Raw genomic sequence first — 18,145 nt, forward strand, 5'->3', positions numbered from 1 at the left:
ACTGTTTACCACTTGTATAGAACGTCTGTTGTTATTATGTTAGTAAACTCTGTCGTTACATAGCGGGTTTTCTGTTCTTCGTGGGTTTTCGATACTATATTAATAACGCTAGCGGTAACCAAATACAAACTTTCGTTGCTTTAATTGCAATTGCAATTATGAAGTGTCAATATACAAGACTGCATGACCTGCAATTTTACTACTTTTCCATGGTATATTAATCTGAAAAAGTTGCTGTTATTGATAAGAATGAAGAACTTCGATTTGGCGAAGTCAACCAACCGAATGCAATTGCCGACATTTACGGGAAGGTTCGTTTTTTCATTTCTTTTTACGTATGTTTGTCAATGAATTAAGTTTTGAACCGTTATATCTAGACGGAAACCGAAATGTCACGACCTACAGCGGTAAAATGACTGTAAGATACTCGTGTACTGATATTGGAATATTTGTACTTCGAGATGAATGCAATGATTATTTATGGTTTCGTGACGATGCTCAGGCTCTCTTACATCGAATCAACAACAAGAACCAGAACAAAAAAAAAAAAAAAAACAACGCAGCACTCAAATCGTGCTAAGTAGAGTAATAGGTGAACACACTTTGCTAGAGCACGCCTCACCTTTCGTCTTGGTAGTGGTAGTTGTCATTGGTGGAGTAGTAGTCCACACCGTAGCTCCGATCATAATCCCTGGAACAGAAGAGAAACGTATGGAAGTTTGGAAACACTTGTACAGAGGCCGCTTAACTCTTTCCGCAGTTACTTAAGGTGATGTTTCACTTTACTGTGATCTAAACTAGGTATTCTCTAGATTGACCTCACAGGCATCACGTTTTTCGGGACCGAAATTTACAGGGAAACACTACTGGAGCTACCATCACACTGAAACAAGAAGGCACGGATGCAAACTAACAGTAGATATGTTACTACGAAAGTCTGTATATGAAATGGAACATCTTGGGATGCCGTTTCAGATACAAATAGAGACTAGCAGCCCTCCATTCTGCTGGAGGGTTAGTGCCGTTTCCATCAGAACCCACACTTTCTCCTTCAGCTATTTTATTGGAGCTTTTTGCGTTGAGATGAGTCGCCAACAGTGCAACCGAGTGCGCTCTTGGAAAGCGCGTGTAGGACGAGCTGCAGGTGGCGTTGCCTCGGTAACGGCTAAGCGGGCGCGACACGTCGCGCCAGGCGGCCGGCGTCACAAAACACTCGTACTGTTGCAACATACTTCCAATGGAAACTTACATTAACGTATTTATACTGAAAGCAGTTCACAGAAAAGATAACGAAGAAATCATAAAGTCATTAGATCACCGTGATATAAAAAAAATATGAAGTACAGGGCTATTACAAATGATTGAAGCGATTTCATAAATTCACTGTAGCTCCATTCATTGACATATGGTTACGACACACTACAGATACGTAGAACAACTCATAAAGTTTTGTTCGGCTGAAGCCGCACTTCAGGTTTCTGCCGCCAGAGCGCTCGAGAGCGCAGTGAGACAAAATGTCGACAGGAGCCGAGAAAGCGTATGTCGTGCTTGAAATGCACTCAAATCAGTCAGTCATAACAGTGCAACGACACTTCAGGACGAAGTTAAACAAAGATCCACCAACTGATAACTCCATTCGGCGATGGTATGCGCAGTTTACAGCTTCTGGATGCCTCTGTAAGGGGAAATCAACGGGTCGGCCTGCAGTGAGCGAAGAAACGGTTGAACGCGTGCGGGCAAGTTTCACGCGTAGCCCGCGGAAGTCGACGAATAAAGCAAGCAGAGAGCTAAACGTACCACAGCCGACGGTTTGGAAAATCATACGGAAAAGGCTAAAGCATAAGCCTTACCGTTTACAATTGCTACAAGCCCTGACACCCGATGACAAAGTCAAACGCTTTGAATTTTCGGCGCGGTTGCAACAGCTCATGGAAGAGGATGCGTTCAGTGCGAAACTTGTTTTCAGTGATGAAGCAACATTTTTTCTTAATGGTGAAGTGAACAGACACAATGTGCGAATCTGGGCGGTAGAGAATCCTCAAGCATTCGTGCAGCAAATTCGCATTTCACCAAAAGTTAACGTGTTTTGTGCAATCTCACGGTTTAAAGCTTACGGCCCCTTTTTCTTCTGCGAAAAAAACGTTACAGGACACGTGTATCTGGACATGCTGGAAAATTGGCTCATGCCACAACTGGAGACCGACAGCGCCGACTTCATCTTTCAACAGGATGGTGCTCCACCGCACTTCCATCATGATGTTCGGCATTTCTTAAACAGGAGAGTGGAAAACCGATGGATCGGTCGTGGTGGAGATCATGATCAGCAATTCATGTCATGGCCTCCACGCTCTCCCGACTTAACCCCATGCGATTTCTTTCTGTGGGGTTATGTGAAAGATTCAGTGTTTAAACCTCCTCTACCAAGAAACGTGCCAGAACTGCGAGCTCGCATCAACGATGCTTTCGAACTCATTGATGGGGACATGCTGCGCCGAGTGTGGGAGGAACTTGATTATCGGCTTGATGTCTGCCGAATCACTAATGGGGCACATAGCGAACATTTGTGAATGCCTAACAAAACTTTTTGAGTTTTTGTATGTGTGTGCAAAGCATTGTGAAAATATCTCAAATAATAAAGTTATTGTAGAGCTGTGAAATCGCTTCAATCATTTGTAATAACCCTGTATATGTTTACAGTAACAAACGAGGATTGCATAGTAACACTATCGCCTGCGACCACACACTATGTGATCAAAAGTATCTGGACTCCCCCAAAACCTTGCATTGTGCTGCCGCCTACTGACGGGTACTCCATATCAGCGACCTCAATAGTCATTAGACATCGTGTGAGAGAAGAATGGGGCGCTCCACGGAACTCAAGGACTTCGAACGTGGTCACGTGATCGGGTGTCTCTTGTGTCATACGTCTGTACGCGACATTTACGCACTCCTAAACACCCCTAGGATCACTGTTCCCAATGTAATAGTGAAGTGAAAACGTGAAGTGACATGCACAGCACAAAAGAGTACAGGCCGACCGCGTCTGTTAACTGAGAGGGACCGCTACAGTTGAAGAGTGTATGAGTAAGAGACAGACATCTACCCAGACCATCAGACAGGAATTCCTGAGTGTATCAGGATCCGCTGCAAGTACTATGACAGTTACGCTGGAGGTGAGAAAACCTCGATTTCACGGTCGAACGGCTGCTCAATGTCACACATCATGCCGGTAAACGCTAAACGACGCCTCGTTTGGTGTAAGGAGCGTAAACATTGGACGGTTGAACAGTGGAAAAACGTTGTATAGAATGACAACTCACGGTACACAATGTGGCGATCCGATGGCAGGGTGTGGGTATGGCGAATGCCAGGTGAACGTCATCTACCAGGATGTGTAGTGCCAACGGTAAAATTCGGAGATTGTGCTGTTATGTTGTGGTCGTGTTTTTCATGGAGGGGGCTCGCACCTCTTGTTGTTCAGCGTGGCACTATCACAGCTCAGGCCTACATTGATGTTTTAAGCACCTTCTTGCTTCCCACTGATGAGGAGCAATTCTGAGATGATAACTGCATCTTTCAACATGATCGATCACCTACTCAAAATTCACGGCCTGTGGCGGGGTGGTTACGTGAAATAACATCCCTGTAATAGACTGGCTTGCACAGAGTTCTGACCTAAATCCTATAGAGCGCCTTTGGGATGTTTTGGAACGCCGACTTGGTGCCAGGCCTCAACAACCGACATCGATACTTCTCCTCAGTGCAGCACTCCGTGAAGAATGGGCTGCCATTCTGCAAGAAAACTCCCAGCACCTGACTGAACGTATGCCTGCGGGAGTGGAAGTTGTCATCAAGGCTTGTGATTTCCAGCCTTGTGTCCGGGTACTTTTGATCACATAGTGCGCACGAAAATGTACGAGGATAAAATGAAAGTGTCATTAACGATAGTGATCTTCGAGTAAGTCGAGTGACGTCTGACTTCTGAGGCGAAAGCAGTGAAGCAGCGCTGCGGTTGAACACGACCCGGACTGCTCGAGTAGTTTACATCACATCTCCGGGAATCTCTGCTTCTGCTCGATCTTTCGATCGTCCCGCGAGCTAGCAGCTACTGTAGCTGTGTAATGTGTTCTTATAACTTTTAATGTACTACGTATTTTAAGAGTAAAAATGATTGTGAAACAAAGAATGTAATATCTTATAGGGTGCAGGTCATACGTAAATATGCACTTAATTGTTTCACCTAAATGATACTGTCTCATTTACAATAATGTTAAAAGCTTGTGATACTTTCCCCCGTTGTTGTGAAATAGGAACAAGTATCGAAACGCAATAAGCTCGGTGCATCATTGCAGTGTCACAGAACCAAATATAATACCGTAGTCGGTGCAGAGACAAGTCATCTTTATAGAAGGACAGAGTTTTCGCCTTTACTTGAAAATCAGCGTTCACGCGAAAAGGCCCTACATGTATTCATACCATCACTGTATTAGAACTGTTACTGGAAATTTGTCTGCCCGCATCTCGTGGTCGTGCGGTTGCGTTCTCGTTTCCCACGCCCGGGTTACCGGGTTCGATTCCCGGCGGGGTCAGGGATTTTCTCTGCCTCGTGATGGCTGGGTGTTGTGTGCTGTCCTTAGGTTAGTTAGGTTTAAGTAGTTCTAAGTTTTGGGGACTGATGACCATAGATGTTAAGTCCCATAGTGCTCAGAGCCATTTGAACCATTTTTTTGAAATTTGTCCAAATATAACAAGAGTTTGCACAACTGTGAAATTTAATAGTATTTCTTGCTATGTTTCACGAAATTGTCAAATTCTAAGCAGCGCCATATCTTGTTGTTGGGTATAGTTCGTAGTTTCTCGCATGTGGCTTGCACTAGAGCTGTGCGAGTCAAATGTCACGTGACTGGCAGAGCAGGCTCTATACTGTGTCGACCTCTGCGGCGTGTCGGGACATCGCTAGCCCGTTCCAGCGTGAGAATCGTCCGCCCAGCACCACAAAAGTCCACGTCGTTACGCACAGTAATCTAGATGAGCAAATATACAATGTTGGGAATATAATGTCCGAATATATGAACAAAGTCTCGATTAATGTGAGAGTGCTAAAATAATACTGAGTTTGGGGTAATTTGCGAAATGTTATGTGATTCATCGAGGCGGCTGAACTATCATTAGCAGGTGATGCAAGGGGAAATAAATGTGAGATATGTGTATCGTATTTTACTTTAACGTACCTGTCTGTCAATCAAAATCACCCGTCCCTTTCAGTCCGAAGAAAATCATGGAGCTGTGGAACAGACGCCGCACCGTAGGTGGAAAGAATTTTACAATGTAGCAGTGTCAGCAGGGCGCTCTAGAAGGTATCATCGCTGCATGAGGATGTAAATCTCCTATCGTTGTAGGGTGTAGTTACGACGTCGGCATTAGCTGACACTGAATTCCGGAATGATAAAAGTGAAGTGTAAGTTGTACCAGGTGTACCTGTGACAGCAGTGATCTGAGTAGTCACGATTCAGGCCACCTTGACACACGAGGACAAAAATGGCTCTGAGCACTATGGGACTTAACAGCTGAGGTCATCAGCCCCCGAGAACTTAGAACTACTTAAACCTAGGTGACCTAAGGACATGACACACATCCATGCCCGAGGCAGGATTCGAGCCTGCGACCGTAGCAGTCGTGCGGTTCTGGACTGAGCGTCTAGAACCGCTAGGCCGCTACGGCCGGCACACGAGAACAAAAATCAGTGGACAAAAACTCTCAAAATACGGAGAAATTAAATGATCTCATGGCATTAACGGCCGGGAAACTGCACCTGGGGAAGTTCTGCTGCCGAGTTGCTTTTCAGTTGACGCCACATTGGGTGACTTCAGTGTAGTTGATGAAATTGTGGTGATGAATATAACAAAAAAATGGTTCAAATGGCTCTGAGCACTATGGTGGGCACCGGGTACCTCCTCCTCCCCCCCCCCCCCCCCGGGCCCCTTGTTGCCAATAGTAGCCAATATTGTGGTTTTTCATGGTAGACAATGTGTGGGGCATAGAATGCCGTGAACATCACTGGCCTTTTACGACCTCGCACTCAAGGGGTTCCTTGTGAGCCTGCAATGAAGAGAGCAGCTTCAAGCATTTTGTAGAGCGAAATGACCGGAAGTGCTCCTACTGATCGTTTTGATGTTCCTCGAACTACAATGCTACGGAAGTTAAAATCACTACAGGGAAACAACAGACATCTTTAGCATCCCACACGTTTTGTTTGAAACAATCGTTCGAAGTAAATTAAGAAGAACTGCGTGTGTCAGACGTGACAAAGTTAGATTCCAAGGTAACGTCGCTAAGATGGAATTTCAAAATTTGTCTAACAATTTGACAGAAAATTTCATACAGGAAGGAAACAAGCAAGTAAACATTTGTATCAAAACTTGATGAACTCTCTCACAGCCTACAAGTTTAACGTTATGTCTCAGGTACAAAGGACGCTCAATCGAAAGGTTCTTCTATCGTCTTGCACTTTTGATACACGCTTAAATAATAAATAAAGGAAACAAAACACTACGAAAGAATTATGCGAATGGTACTGAAATCTGTAGATACGATGCGCATGTACACACAAACAAACATTTATAATTTCACGAAAGGTGGATGATTTATTCAGGAGAAAGATCTTCAAAACTTGAGCAACACAATAACGCTTTGGCACACCTCTCACCCTTATGCAAGCAGCTGCTCGGTCTCACACATTGATTGACTGGCTTGCCCTGCCAGTTCTGTACTCCTGCCACGCTAGATCGTCAAAATCCGAGCTGGCCGGAGGGCCCTGCCCGTAATTCTCCACATGTTCGCAATCTGGCAGAGATCCGCGGTCTCGCTGGCAAAAGTAGGGTTTGGCAAGCACGAAGACGAGCAGCTGAAATCTCGCCGTGTGCGGGCGACCTTTATTTTGCTGAAATGTAAGCCAAGGATGTCTTGCCACGGAGGTCCAGAGAACGGGGCGTGTAGTATCGTCGACGTACCGTCAAGGTGTAAGCGTGCCTCGGATGGCAACCGAAGGGATGCTGCTATGGAAAGAAATGGCTCCCCAAACCACCACTCACAGCCGCCGCGCGGGCCACAGAGAGGCTGGTATCCCCCCGATGTGCGGGGGGCGTCTTCCGACACGTCTTCGTCGGTTATCGGGGTTCAGTTCGAAGCGAGGCTCACCACTGACGACATTTATATTCTAGTCGATGATATTCCAGGCTGAAGAAGTGTCTGGAAGCGTCCTAAACAGTGGTGGGATACCAAGTTGATCGTCAGCCGCCAACGGGCCAACAAGCTGGGGTGATAGTTTGACATATCATTTCATTTTATAGCAGGACACTTTGTCACCCGCGGCACGCTTACAGTTCAGTGATACGTCGACGGTACTCCACGCCCTGTTTTGTTGCGCTTTATGCCAATACATCCACGACTTATACTTCAGCAGTACACGTATAATGCCCGCCTGCACGAGGTGAGAGTTTCTACCGCTTGTCTTCGTGCTTGCCGAAGCCTACCTTCGTCAGTCAGGCGTCCCGATCTCTCGCAAATTGAGAATGTTCGGAGCATTATGGGCTGGATCCTCCAGCCAGCTCGGATTTTGACAATCTAACGCGCCACTTGGACAGAATTTAGCGCGATGTCCGTCAGGAACAACTGTCTGCATTCGGGCTACATGACGAACAACGCGTTACTGAATAGCTCATTTTATTAAGCTGTTGCACTTGAATAAACCACCAAATTTTTTTGTGAAACTGGAATCATTTCTCTGCCTGTCCGTGTACATCACATCTGCTGATTTTCGCCCCATACGGGGAATTCGTTTCTTGTACGTCTTTTTTGTGTTAGAGTGAATAAACAGATTAATTTGTTTCTGAACGACGGGAAAATTTCTTTTATGTAAAAAATCTTTATTTAGTTGTACGGTTCACAGTCGCAGCATGCAACACTTTTCTTAACATCTCAGGTAACAAGCCTTAAAAAATCTTTCCCTGCTGGGTGACATTTTAGTTAGAATATACACTCCTGGAAATGGAAAAAAGAACACATTGACACCGGTGTGTCAGACCCACCATACTTGCTCCGGACACTGCGAGAGGGCTGTACAAGCAATGATCACACGCACGGCACAGCGGACACACCAGGAACCGCGGTGTTGGCCGTCGAATGGCGCTAGCTGCGCAGCATTTGTGCACCGCCGCCGTCAGTGTCAGCCAGTTTGCCGTGGCATACGGAGCTCCATCGCAGTCTTTAACACTGGTAGCATGCCGCGACAGCGTGGACGTGAACCGTATGTGCAGTTGACGGACTTTGAGCGAGGGCGTATAGTGGGCACGTGGGAGGCCGGGTGGACGTACCGCCGAATTGCTCAACACGTGGGGCGTGAGGTCTCCACAGTACATCGATGTTGTCGCCAGTGGTCGGCGGAAGGTGCACGTGCCCGTCGACCTGGGACCGGACCGCAGCGACGCACGGATGCACGCCAAGACCGTAGGATCCTACGCAGTGCCGTAGGGGACCGCACCGCCACTTCCCAGCAAATTAGGGACACTGTTGCTCCTGGGGTATCGGCGAGGACCATCCGCAACCGTCTCCATGAAGCTGGGCTACGGTCCCGCACACCGTTAGGCCGTCTTCCGCTCACGCCCCAACATCGTGCAGCCCGCCTCCAGTGGTGTCGCGACAGGCGTGAATGGAGGGACGAATGGAGACGTGTCGTCTTCAGCGATGAGAGTCGCTTCTGCCTTGGTGCCAATGATGGTCGTATGCGTGTTTGGCGCCGTGCAGGTGAGCGCCACAATCAGGACTGCATACGACCGAGGCACACAGGGCCAACACCCGGCATCATGGTGTGGGGAGCGATCTCCTACACTGGCCGTACACCACTGGTGATCGTCGAGGGGACACTGAATAGTGCACGGTACATCCAAACCGTCATCGAACCTATCGTTCTACCATTCCTAGACCGGCAAGGGAACTTGCTGTTCCAACAGGACATTGCACGTCCGCATGTATCCCGTGCCACCCAACGTGCTCTAGAAGGTGTAAGTCAACTACCCTGGCCATCAAGATCTCCGGATCTGTCCCCCATGGAGCATGTTTGGGACTGGATGAAGCGTCGTCTCACGCGGTGTGCACGTCCAGCACGAACGCTGGTCCAACTGAGGCGCCAGGTGGAAATGGCATGGCAAGCCGTTCCACAGGACTACATCCAGCATCTCTACGATCGTCTCCATGGGAGAATAGCAGCCTGTATTGCTGCGAAAGGTGGATATACACTGTACTAGTGCCGACATTGTGCATGCTCTGTTGCCTGTGTCTATGTGCCTGTGGTTCTGTCAGTGTGATCATGTGATGTGTCTGACCCCAGAAATGTGTCAATAAAGTTTCCCCTTCCTGGGACAATGAATTCACGGTGTTCTTATTTCAATTTCCAGGAGTGTATTTTTAACCATTTACACCAAAACAATCGTCGAAGTAAAGGAGCTTTATACTAATTTTAGGTTAAGCGGTCCGTACTAGTGGCCGTTCCCCTACACCGAGCAGCAACCTCTGGCAGCAACAATGGCTCTATACTGGCTGGCCAGCGAGTGGAACTGAGCTCTGATGACTGATACAGGTCGTCATTGAACGGTGCTCACATCTGTTCCAGATTTCATTAATATTAGTGGCAGGGGAGTGTTGGTGTGCCAGGCTCTTGGCAACCGCGTGTTTTGAGAGGGTGAGGAAGTACTGGCTGCGGCAAAGTCAAACACTTCCTGTATCGAACTACATCACCAGCTGCGTTGTCTCGCTCAACGATAACATCCTGGCGCCACGGAGATAGCGCACAGCCACCAGCAATTACACATCAGGAATTGAGCTCCTGCTGTCAATATCTCCTGCTATGTGAATCAGAGATGGTCATGTTGTGCACGCAGTAATAGCCCGTACCACCACGATAGCTGGTAGGATAACGACGAACGCAATCTGACTGTGCTCGTTGTCCTCGCAGCCTGCACGCACGGATACTTCCATCGTGATGCTGTACGCACAACACGTCTGAGAGACGACCTGATGCCACTCGCGTACTGCGTGTTGTCGTCAGCTGCACCACGGCTTGCGCGCCCGCCTCTACTCCTGCGTCCACGGAACCACAACAAAGGCCACCTTTCTGATAACTCATTGTGCTGCAGTTCGGCATCGCACTGTCTGTACGGATAACTGTCTCGCTGCAAAAATCCCATTTCCTGACCCGACGTTTGTACTGTAGCTGTAGTATCCAGCACGACCGAGTGAAGTCTGTCTTATTGGGCTTTAGTCGCATGTGGCAGGGAGTCCTGCAAGCCGCAATCGTGGCGTTTGCAATTGTAACAGCCGGCAGTGTGCAGGACACCCGGGGTCTCGATTGCAGCGAGGCGCTTCACCTGTAGGAGTCGTGCGCGTCCCCGTAGTAGGGCTCCGGGTAGTACTGGTCGTCCGGGTCGTACAGCGTCGGCTGCCGCTCCAGGCTCGGCCGGCGGTTGCTCGTGCCTGCGAACATGCCACACACCAATCAGGGAGAGCCACGTAAGTCGTCTGAGAAGCTCAAAATAGACTGAACAAATAAAAAATGGCTTCTTCAGAACAATTTCAGAGGAATCGGCATTGTAATTTTATATATACACGTTTATTACAAATGATTGAAGCGATTTCACAGCTCTACAATAACTTTATTATTTGAGATATTTTCACAATGCTTTGCACACACATACAAAAACTCAAAAAGTTTTTTTAGGCATTCACAAATATCCGATATGTGCCCCTTTAGTGATTCGGCAGACATCAAGCCGATAATCAAGTTCCTCCCACACTCGGCGCAGGATGTCCCCATCAATGAGTTCGAAAGCATCGTTGATGCGAGCTCGCAGTTCTGGCACATTTCTTGGTAGAGGAGGTTTAAACACTGAATCTTTCACATAACCCCACAGAAAGAAATCGCATGGGGTTAAGTCGGGAGAGCGTGGAGGCCATGACATGAATTGCTGATCATGATCTCCACCACGACCGATCCATCGGTTTTCCACTCTCCTGTTTAAGAAATGCCGAACATCATGATGGAAGTGCGGTGGAGCACCATCCTGTTGAAAGATGAAGTCGGCGCTGTCGGTCTCCAGTTGTGGTATGAGCCACGCGTGAAAATTGCCCGCACACGTTCAACCGTTTCTTCGCTCACTGCAGGCCGACCCGCTGATTTCCCCTTACAGAGGCATCCAGAAGCTTTAAACTGCGCATACCATCGCCGAATGGAGTTAGCAGTTGGTGGATCTTTGTTTAACTTCGTCCTGAAGTGTCGTTGCACTGTTATGACTGTCTGATGTGAGTGCATTTCAAGCACGACATACGCTTTCTCGGCTCCTGTCGCTATTTTGTCTCACTGCGCTCTCCAGCGCTCTGGCGGCAGAAACCTGAAGTGAGTTTTTATGAGTTTTTCTACGTATCTGTAGTGTGTCGTGACCATATGTCAATGAATGGAGCTACAGTGAATTTATGAAAACGCTTCAATCATTTGTAATAGCCCTGTACTTCTGTATTTCCATAACTCTACAAAATATCCTTTTAGAAGATTGCATGTAAAAGTAATGATTTCTTCTTCCCCATTACTTCAGCTTTTTGTTGTATTCGCGACAAGAAACCAACTCTCGTCAACCCTAAGGTACTTTTGAACATCCCAGTGCTTTACTAGGCATCGTCCTATTGGAGATGGTATGCCGTTACTTTCTTCCAACCTCGAAATGACTTACCCAGCCACTTAAGGTATGGGGACCTACAATTTAACGTGGATCCGAACCAAGTTAAACATGGCATTTAACAATCAGCGGTGATAGAGGTGATAACTTTTAAAAAGAAATCCTACGATTGACCGAGAATTGAACTCAAGACCTATCGGTGTGTGCTCTGGAACTTTTCCACTGAACCACGCGTACAACTAGCAAGTTTGGCCTCGTAGCTTAATATCGACTACTCCGGAAAACCGTTAAATCACAACCGACCGAGCACGTGCCGCAGTAGTTACCACACTGGACTCGCATTCGCGAGGACGACTGTTCAAACCCGCGCCCAGTCATCCTGATCTAGGTTTTCCGTGATTTCCCTGAATCGCTTCAGGCAAATCTCGGAATGGTTCCTTTGAAAAGCCACGGCCGACTTCCTTCTCCTTCCCTAATCCGATGGGGCTGATAACGCCGCTGTTTGGTCCTCTACCCCCATATCAACTAACCTCAACCGACAACTTAATTACGTAAACGTAACGATCGATCACTCAGCAACATTTAGAAAAATATCGAAAAAGGGGGAAAAAAATTAAAACCAGAAACAGCAGTATACAAAAGCTACCTGGGCCGATATACTACGTACTGCAGCGTTACTTACTGTGTATTCCGTTGCGAATACTGCACTCAAGTAAGGGACTAGAATCAGTTAAACTAACAAGATAGACGTTAAGCTAAACGATAGAATGAGGGTTTTCACTGAAACGGTAAAAAAAAAAAAACGCCAGTTCGGTGGCTTCATTATCTACTGTAAACAACTAGCTCTCGAACGATAAACGGTAATTGGCAGAGTGTCGAGAACAGAATAAGATATTCAACAGGTCAGTTCCTAGATTCAACACCAGTCTTTCACAAACTAGACGCAAATCTAGAAAGCAAATCTACCGACAGGAATCCAACATGACTGGAACAATTTCATTAAGGCAGTTTCCAAGACTCCTGCATAATTAAGTTTCCTGAACATGAAACGTCCCTTAGAAAAATTAATGAATGACTGTGCTGGTAAACCTCTTACATTATTTGATTTTCAAACAGCTGGGCAAAACTGAACCTACTCAGACATTACTCTCTTTACTTATTCTGATCAACACTAAACTGACACACACAATATTTTTAGCGCAACGCAATCTGACTTTTAATAATCCCTACAAAAGAATGGCCCTGACTAACAATAACCTATAACTTTCATGAATCACTTACCTCACAAAAATCTTCATTACTCGAACTACTGCAATACAGCGAGCGCCAATACTGCCAGCTAAATAAAAGATTCTAACTACTAAAGGCACTAACTACTGATAGACATAGTTAGCAAATGAAAGATTTTGACAGAGAATAAACTGTATTTACCTTAATAGTGTTCAATATATATATATATATATATATATATATATATATATATATATATATATATATCTCAGTTCATGACATCCAGTCTTACAAATTTACTGTCTCTGACGGACACAAGTCCAGATCATCCGCTCTCAAAACTCCGGCATCTCTCTCCCCACATCCACCACTGCTAGCGGCTCACCTCCAACTGCGTAACGCTACGTGCTGTTAACAGCCAACTGCCCAACACTACAATGGCGACTATTCCAACAGTGCAAACCAGCCACAGACTGCACACAGCACAGTCAGTGATTTTCATATAGGGCGCTACATGCCGTTACCAACATAAAAACCTAAACAGCCTACTTACAAACATAGATGTCTAATGGAGTAATGACGTTTCTAATTGTTCATCTGCTATTATTTTAAACTGCTTTGTTATTATATTTGCTTGTGTGGTTTGAACACAGCATCCACAAGTGTCTGTTATGAAACGAAACTTCCCTGCTTGAGCCGATATGTAACGTTATAACTTGTCCACTTATCAATGTTACGTTGCAGCCCGCGTAGCCTGGCTCGGTTGGCGAGGGTTCAAAAATGGTTCAAATGGATCTGAGCACTATGGGACTCAACATCTGAGGTCATCAGTCCCCTAGAACTTAGAACTACTTAAACCTAACTAACCTAAGGACACCACACACATCCATGCCCGAGGCAGGTTTCTAACCTGCGACCGTAGCGGTCGCGCGGTTCCAGACTGGAACGCCTAGAACCGCTCGGCCACACCGACTGGCGGTTCGGGAGGTTGTCATAGATGTGTTCTCACCCCTCCTGAGGCAATCTGGCCAACAGCTGCTGGCAGTGGGCCGGAGTTGACGTCTACGTGGTGCCAGACCAGTTCTATCAGGAACAGATCTGTCTTCTTGGTCGCTAGAGTACCTCAACAACCACGCAGACAGTTTATAGGGACACATGCCGAGTCTGAACGAGCATTGTCGTCTTGAAAATAAGTACCATAATACCGGCCGCCGCTGGCGTAGAAACACACGAGGATGTGTCGTATCGTTGTGCCGTAAGAGTTCTCTTAACCGCTAGCAACTGTGGCCTGAAGTCATACCCGTAAAGTCCCCCCACAGCAATGCCATGAGAACCGAAGTTGTGCCTTTCCAAAACATTGGGAGTATAGGACCTCTCCTCCGGTCACCGCCACACTCGACGACTCTGGTCATCGGGAGTAGTGTTGAATCATGTTGAAGCACAGTTCATCACTGAACACAATGCGACGTCTTTCACAAGCGGTCCACGTTTCCCGATGACGCACCACTCCAGACGCAGCTGTTTATGTTATGGTGTCCCTCGTCTGGCTGCTCCTGCCCTCCGATCAGTGGCGAGGTACGACGTGGAACCAGATACCTTCCGTCTGGCTGCGGGCGCAGATATGAAGGGTCGGTGCACAATGTGTCGATATTCGCACGTGTAGGACCGAGCGAGGTGACGCAGTGGGTAGCTCACCGGATTCGCATTCGGGAGGACGACAGTTCAAACCCGAGTCCAGCGATCCTCATTTAGGTTTCCGTGATTGCCTTAGATCGTTTCAGGAAAATACCGACTTCGTTCCTTTGAAAAGGCATTGCCGACTTCCTTCCCCGTCCTTCCCTAATCCAATGGGAGCGATGCCCTCGCTGTTTGTTTCCCTCCCCAAATCAACCGACTTGGCGTTGGTGAGACGTAGTCGAGGGGAACGCTGACGTGCGCCAGTCCTCACGCTGGCGTGCCGTCCTACCGTCACATCCGAATCCCCCACAAATCTGGGCATTGCACGATTCGACCAGCTGGCCACATGGAGAAACACACTCCCTCACACTAGCACGCGACACATCCGTGACCTCCAGCGCTGTCACTCAACATTTGATACTGCCAACACCCTGTATGCCCCATACCAGGTCTGATAACAACATTACACAAGAACAACACTAGTACAGTCTGGTGGCCGTTTTCTTCTCGCAAGAAATTGGAAGTTACATTGACATCCTTCTGGGTGCTTCACGGTTTTTGTCGGCAGCGTATTTGTTTATACAGGATGTTGCACAATTTCTGTTACAGGCTTCTAGGGATTGCGTTGGGGACGTAGGAGATTGAATTTTGATAAGGAACCCATGTCGGGAAATGTACCGTCTGGATACCAATCAAATTTGAAGAGCGAATCACTTTCAAATCTCCCGCTTCACTAAACACACATATACTAAGAAAAGTCTAAGAGGTACTGGTCGAGTTATTGGATTGCCATTATCACTCCATCAGCAAATGTGGTTCCAATATAATGGCACAAGGGCGGATTTTGCATGTGGCATCCGCGAACATCTCAACCGTACATACTACGGAAAGTACGAGTAGATGGGTCGCGGTGGACCATCTCCTTGGATCTACAGTTTTAACTCAGTTTTAGCAACAGACACCAAAATGTCATTATTCGCAGTGTTGCAAATGGCTGTGATGTGGGGTCTGAGTGGGGTACAGTCAAGTGGGCGGTGCCCCAGGGATCAATATTGGGGCCGCCCCTGATCCTTATTTACATAGATGGTATGGCCTCCAGTATTACGGGTAACTCCAAAAAATTTCTTTTGCTGATGACACTAGCTTGGTAGTAAAGGATGTTGTGCGCAACATTGGCTCGGTTTCAAATAGTGCAATTCATGACGTAAGTTCATGGCTTGTAGAAAATAAACTAACGCTAAATCACAGTAAGACTCAGTATTTGCAGTTTATAACACACAATTCAACAAAACCTGACGTTTTAATTTCACAGAATGGGCATATGATTAGTGAAACTGAACAGTTCAAATGTTCAGGTACATACTAAACTGTGGTGGAAATCCCACGTTCAGATTCTTGTTCAGAGACTTTATGGTGCCATTTTTACTATTCGAACAGTATCTGAAGTGAGTGATCGTTCGACATGAGTATTAGTGTACTTTGTTTATTTTCATTCACTTATGGCGTATGGTATTATATTTTAGGGTAACTCTTGTCATTCTGCGGTTCGGACAACGAGTGGTGTGAGATGACGAACTTCTTGTCAACCCTGTTCACGAGTCTGGGTACCTTAACACTGGTTTCTCAATATGTCTATTCCTTACTGTCATTTTTTCTTAACAATTAGCTTATTCCCAAGAATAATCAGCTTTCACTCAGTTAACACTCGGCAGATATCAAAGCTGCATTTGGTTCGGACTTCCTTAACTCTTGTGCAGATAGGTGTGCAGTATAATGCTGCATCGATTTTCAATAAGCTACCACTAGAATTCCAAAATCTTAGCGCAGTAATCCACACGCTTTCAAATAAAAACTGAAACGTTTCCGCGGGCCGGAGTGGCCGAGCGGTTCTAGGCGCTACAGTCTGGAACTGCGTGACCGCTACGATCGCTGGTTCGAATCCTGCCTAGGGCACGGATGTGTGTGATGTCCTTAGGTTAGTTCGGTTGAAGTAGTTCTAAGTTCTAGGCGACTGATGACCTCAGATGTAAGTCCCATAGTGCTCAGAGCCATTTGAAGCGTTTCCTCATGGGTCACTCTTTATATTATGTGGAGGAGTTCCTTTAAAAATTAATCTGATTCTTGTTCTATTGTTGATTGCGTTTACTTAAACTTATAGTTTGACTTTTTCTGGCTTTATAAAGATTTTAATTTTATCTGTTATCACTTTTATGTTGTAATTTCATGTACTGACACGTTCCATGACCTCGGAGATGTGCTCTTCAATTTGATCCTGCAGAACTTGACGTGTAAATAAATAAACAAACATTTTCTTGCTGAGCCATGTGAAGAGTCTTGAGGATGTGACTACTATAAACTCGGAAGAAAATGTCCTTACACTTATTCTGGTGGCAGTATTAATTATTCAGCACAAACCAGTGTCTGTGGATCGTGTGTATGAAAGAACGGTCGCGGTGTGCTTGCTGTGAAGAGGGAGATATGAAAGTGATCCGATCTTCACACTTATTATACAGCCTCACGGTACGGTTTCGAACACGTGTTCTCATAAAAACACCTAGAAGACTGCAGTACTAGTTGTGAAACACCCTGTGCGCGTCATATTTGTCAGTAGTTTTCCCAAACACTGAGTACCATTAGGAATGCAAGAGAGACGGCTACTCACCCCTGGAGCGCTTGTTGGTCCGGTAGTAGGAGGTGTCGGTGTAGAGGCGGTCGTCCAGCTCCTGCGAGTAGCTCTGCACGTAGCTGCTGGCGCTATACCACGTGTCCGGGCTGCCAAACACACACACGTCGATGTCACAATGTGCCAAACAAGCAACGAAAATAAACAACGCTGCAAGTGACTCTTCATCTTGCCCCATTTAAGTGGGCAACCAGATAGGACTGCCGTGTTCAACCTCACAGGCACCAGTGCCAAGCTGCTCTGTTCTATGTGAATACGAAGCAAGTAAATGAAATTCGATGTTTCTGTTTACAGGGCGTCTTTAAACATTACACTACGCTAGATAATAACAGCTGATCTTCAACATGACGCAAGATAGTTCATGAAGTTTCTTTTTGTTTCCATGTGCCGCGGATATGACGAAAAATGTGGACTCCTTAGTAGAATGCCCAGTGCGTGGTTTGGTTTATAGAGACCAAGTCCGATACCAAAATGCAACGAACCTTTCGGACACTGTGTGGAAGGAAAGTAACGTCCCGATCATCTATGCGTGCCCGGAATTCTTCATTTATGATAGCAGGTAGTGTTGTCCATAAACAAGGGGAGGGTCGCCAATATTCTTCAGCCGCCAACGTGGGGAAGATACGGGAGGCGTTTGCAAGGAGTTCGGCAAAATCAGTGCGTACGTCGGACACTGAGTTGAGAACGCCACCATCAACAGACCATAAAATCTTGCATAACAAGTTCGATCTTATTCCTACAAGGTGTAGTTTCTTCTGGCACTAAAGCCGTCGGACATACCTCAGCGCGAACAGTTTGGCACTGGATATACTACCCAAGACTGAAGCAAACA

The 18,145-nt window shown here is 46.5% G+C and overlaps 1 protein-coding gene across 1 annotated transcript in view; it reads right to left on the reverse strand.

Annotated features, from left to right (window-relative positions):
- The window catches only part of LOC126095365 (phorbol ester/diacylglycerol-binding protein unc-13-like), a 560,121-nt gene that overhangs the window by 33,053 nt on the left and 508,923 nt on the right, over positions 1 to 18,145 (reverse strand). Inside the window, exons 7-9 of the mRNA XM_049910171.1 lie at positions 17,293 to 17,402; positions 10,422 to 10,527; positions 623 to 691 (exon numbers count right to left, since the gene is read on the reverse strand). Of these exons, the coding sequence (XP_049766128.1) occupies positions 623 to 691; positions 10,422 to 10,527; positions 17,293 to 17,402 (285 nt within the window). The remainder of the gene's footprint in view (positions 1 to 622; positions 692 to 10,421; positions 10,528 to 17,292; positions 17,403 to 18,145) is intronic.

This window comes from Schistocerca cancellata, chromosome 8, assembly GCF_023864275.1.
Source record: "Schistocerca cancellata isolate TAMUIC-IGC-003103 chromosome 8, iqSchCanc2.1, whole genome shotgun sequence".
Classification (NCBI taxonomy): Eukaryota; Metazoa; Arthropoda; class Insecta; order Orthoptera; family Acrididae; genus Schistocerca; species Schistocerca cancellata.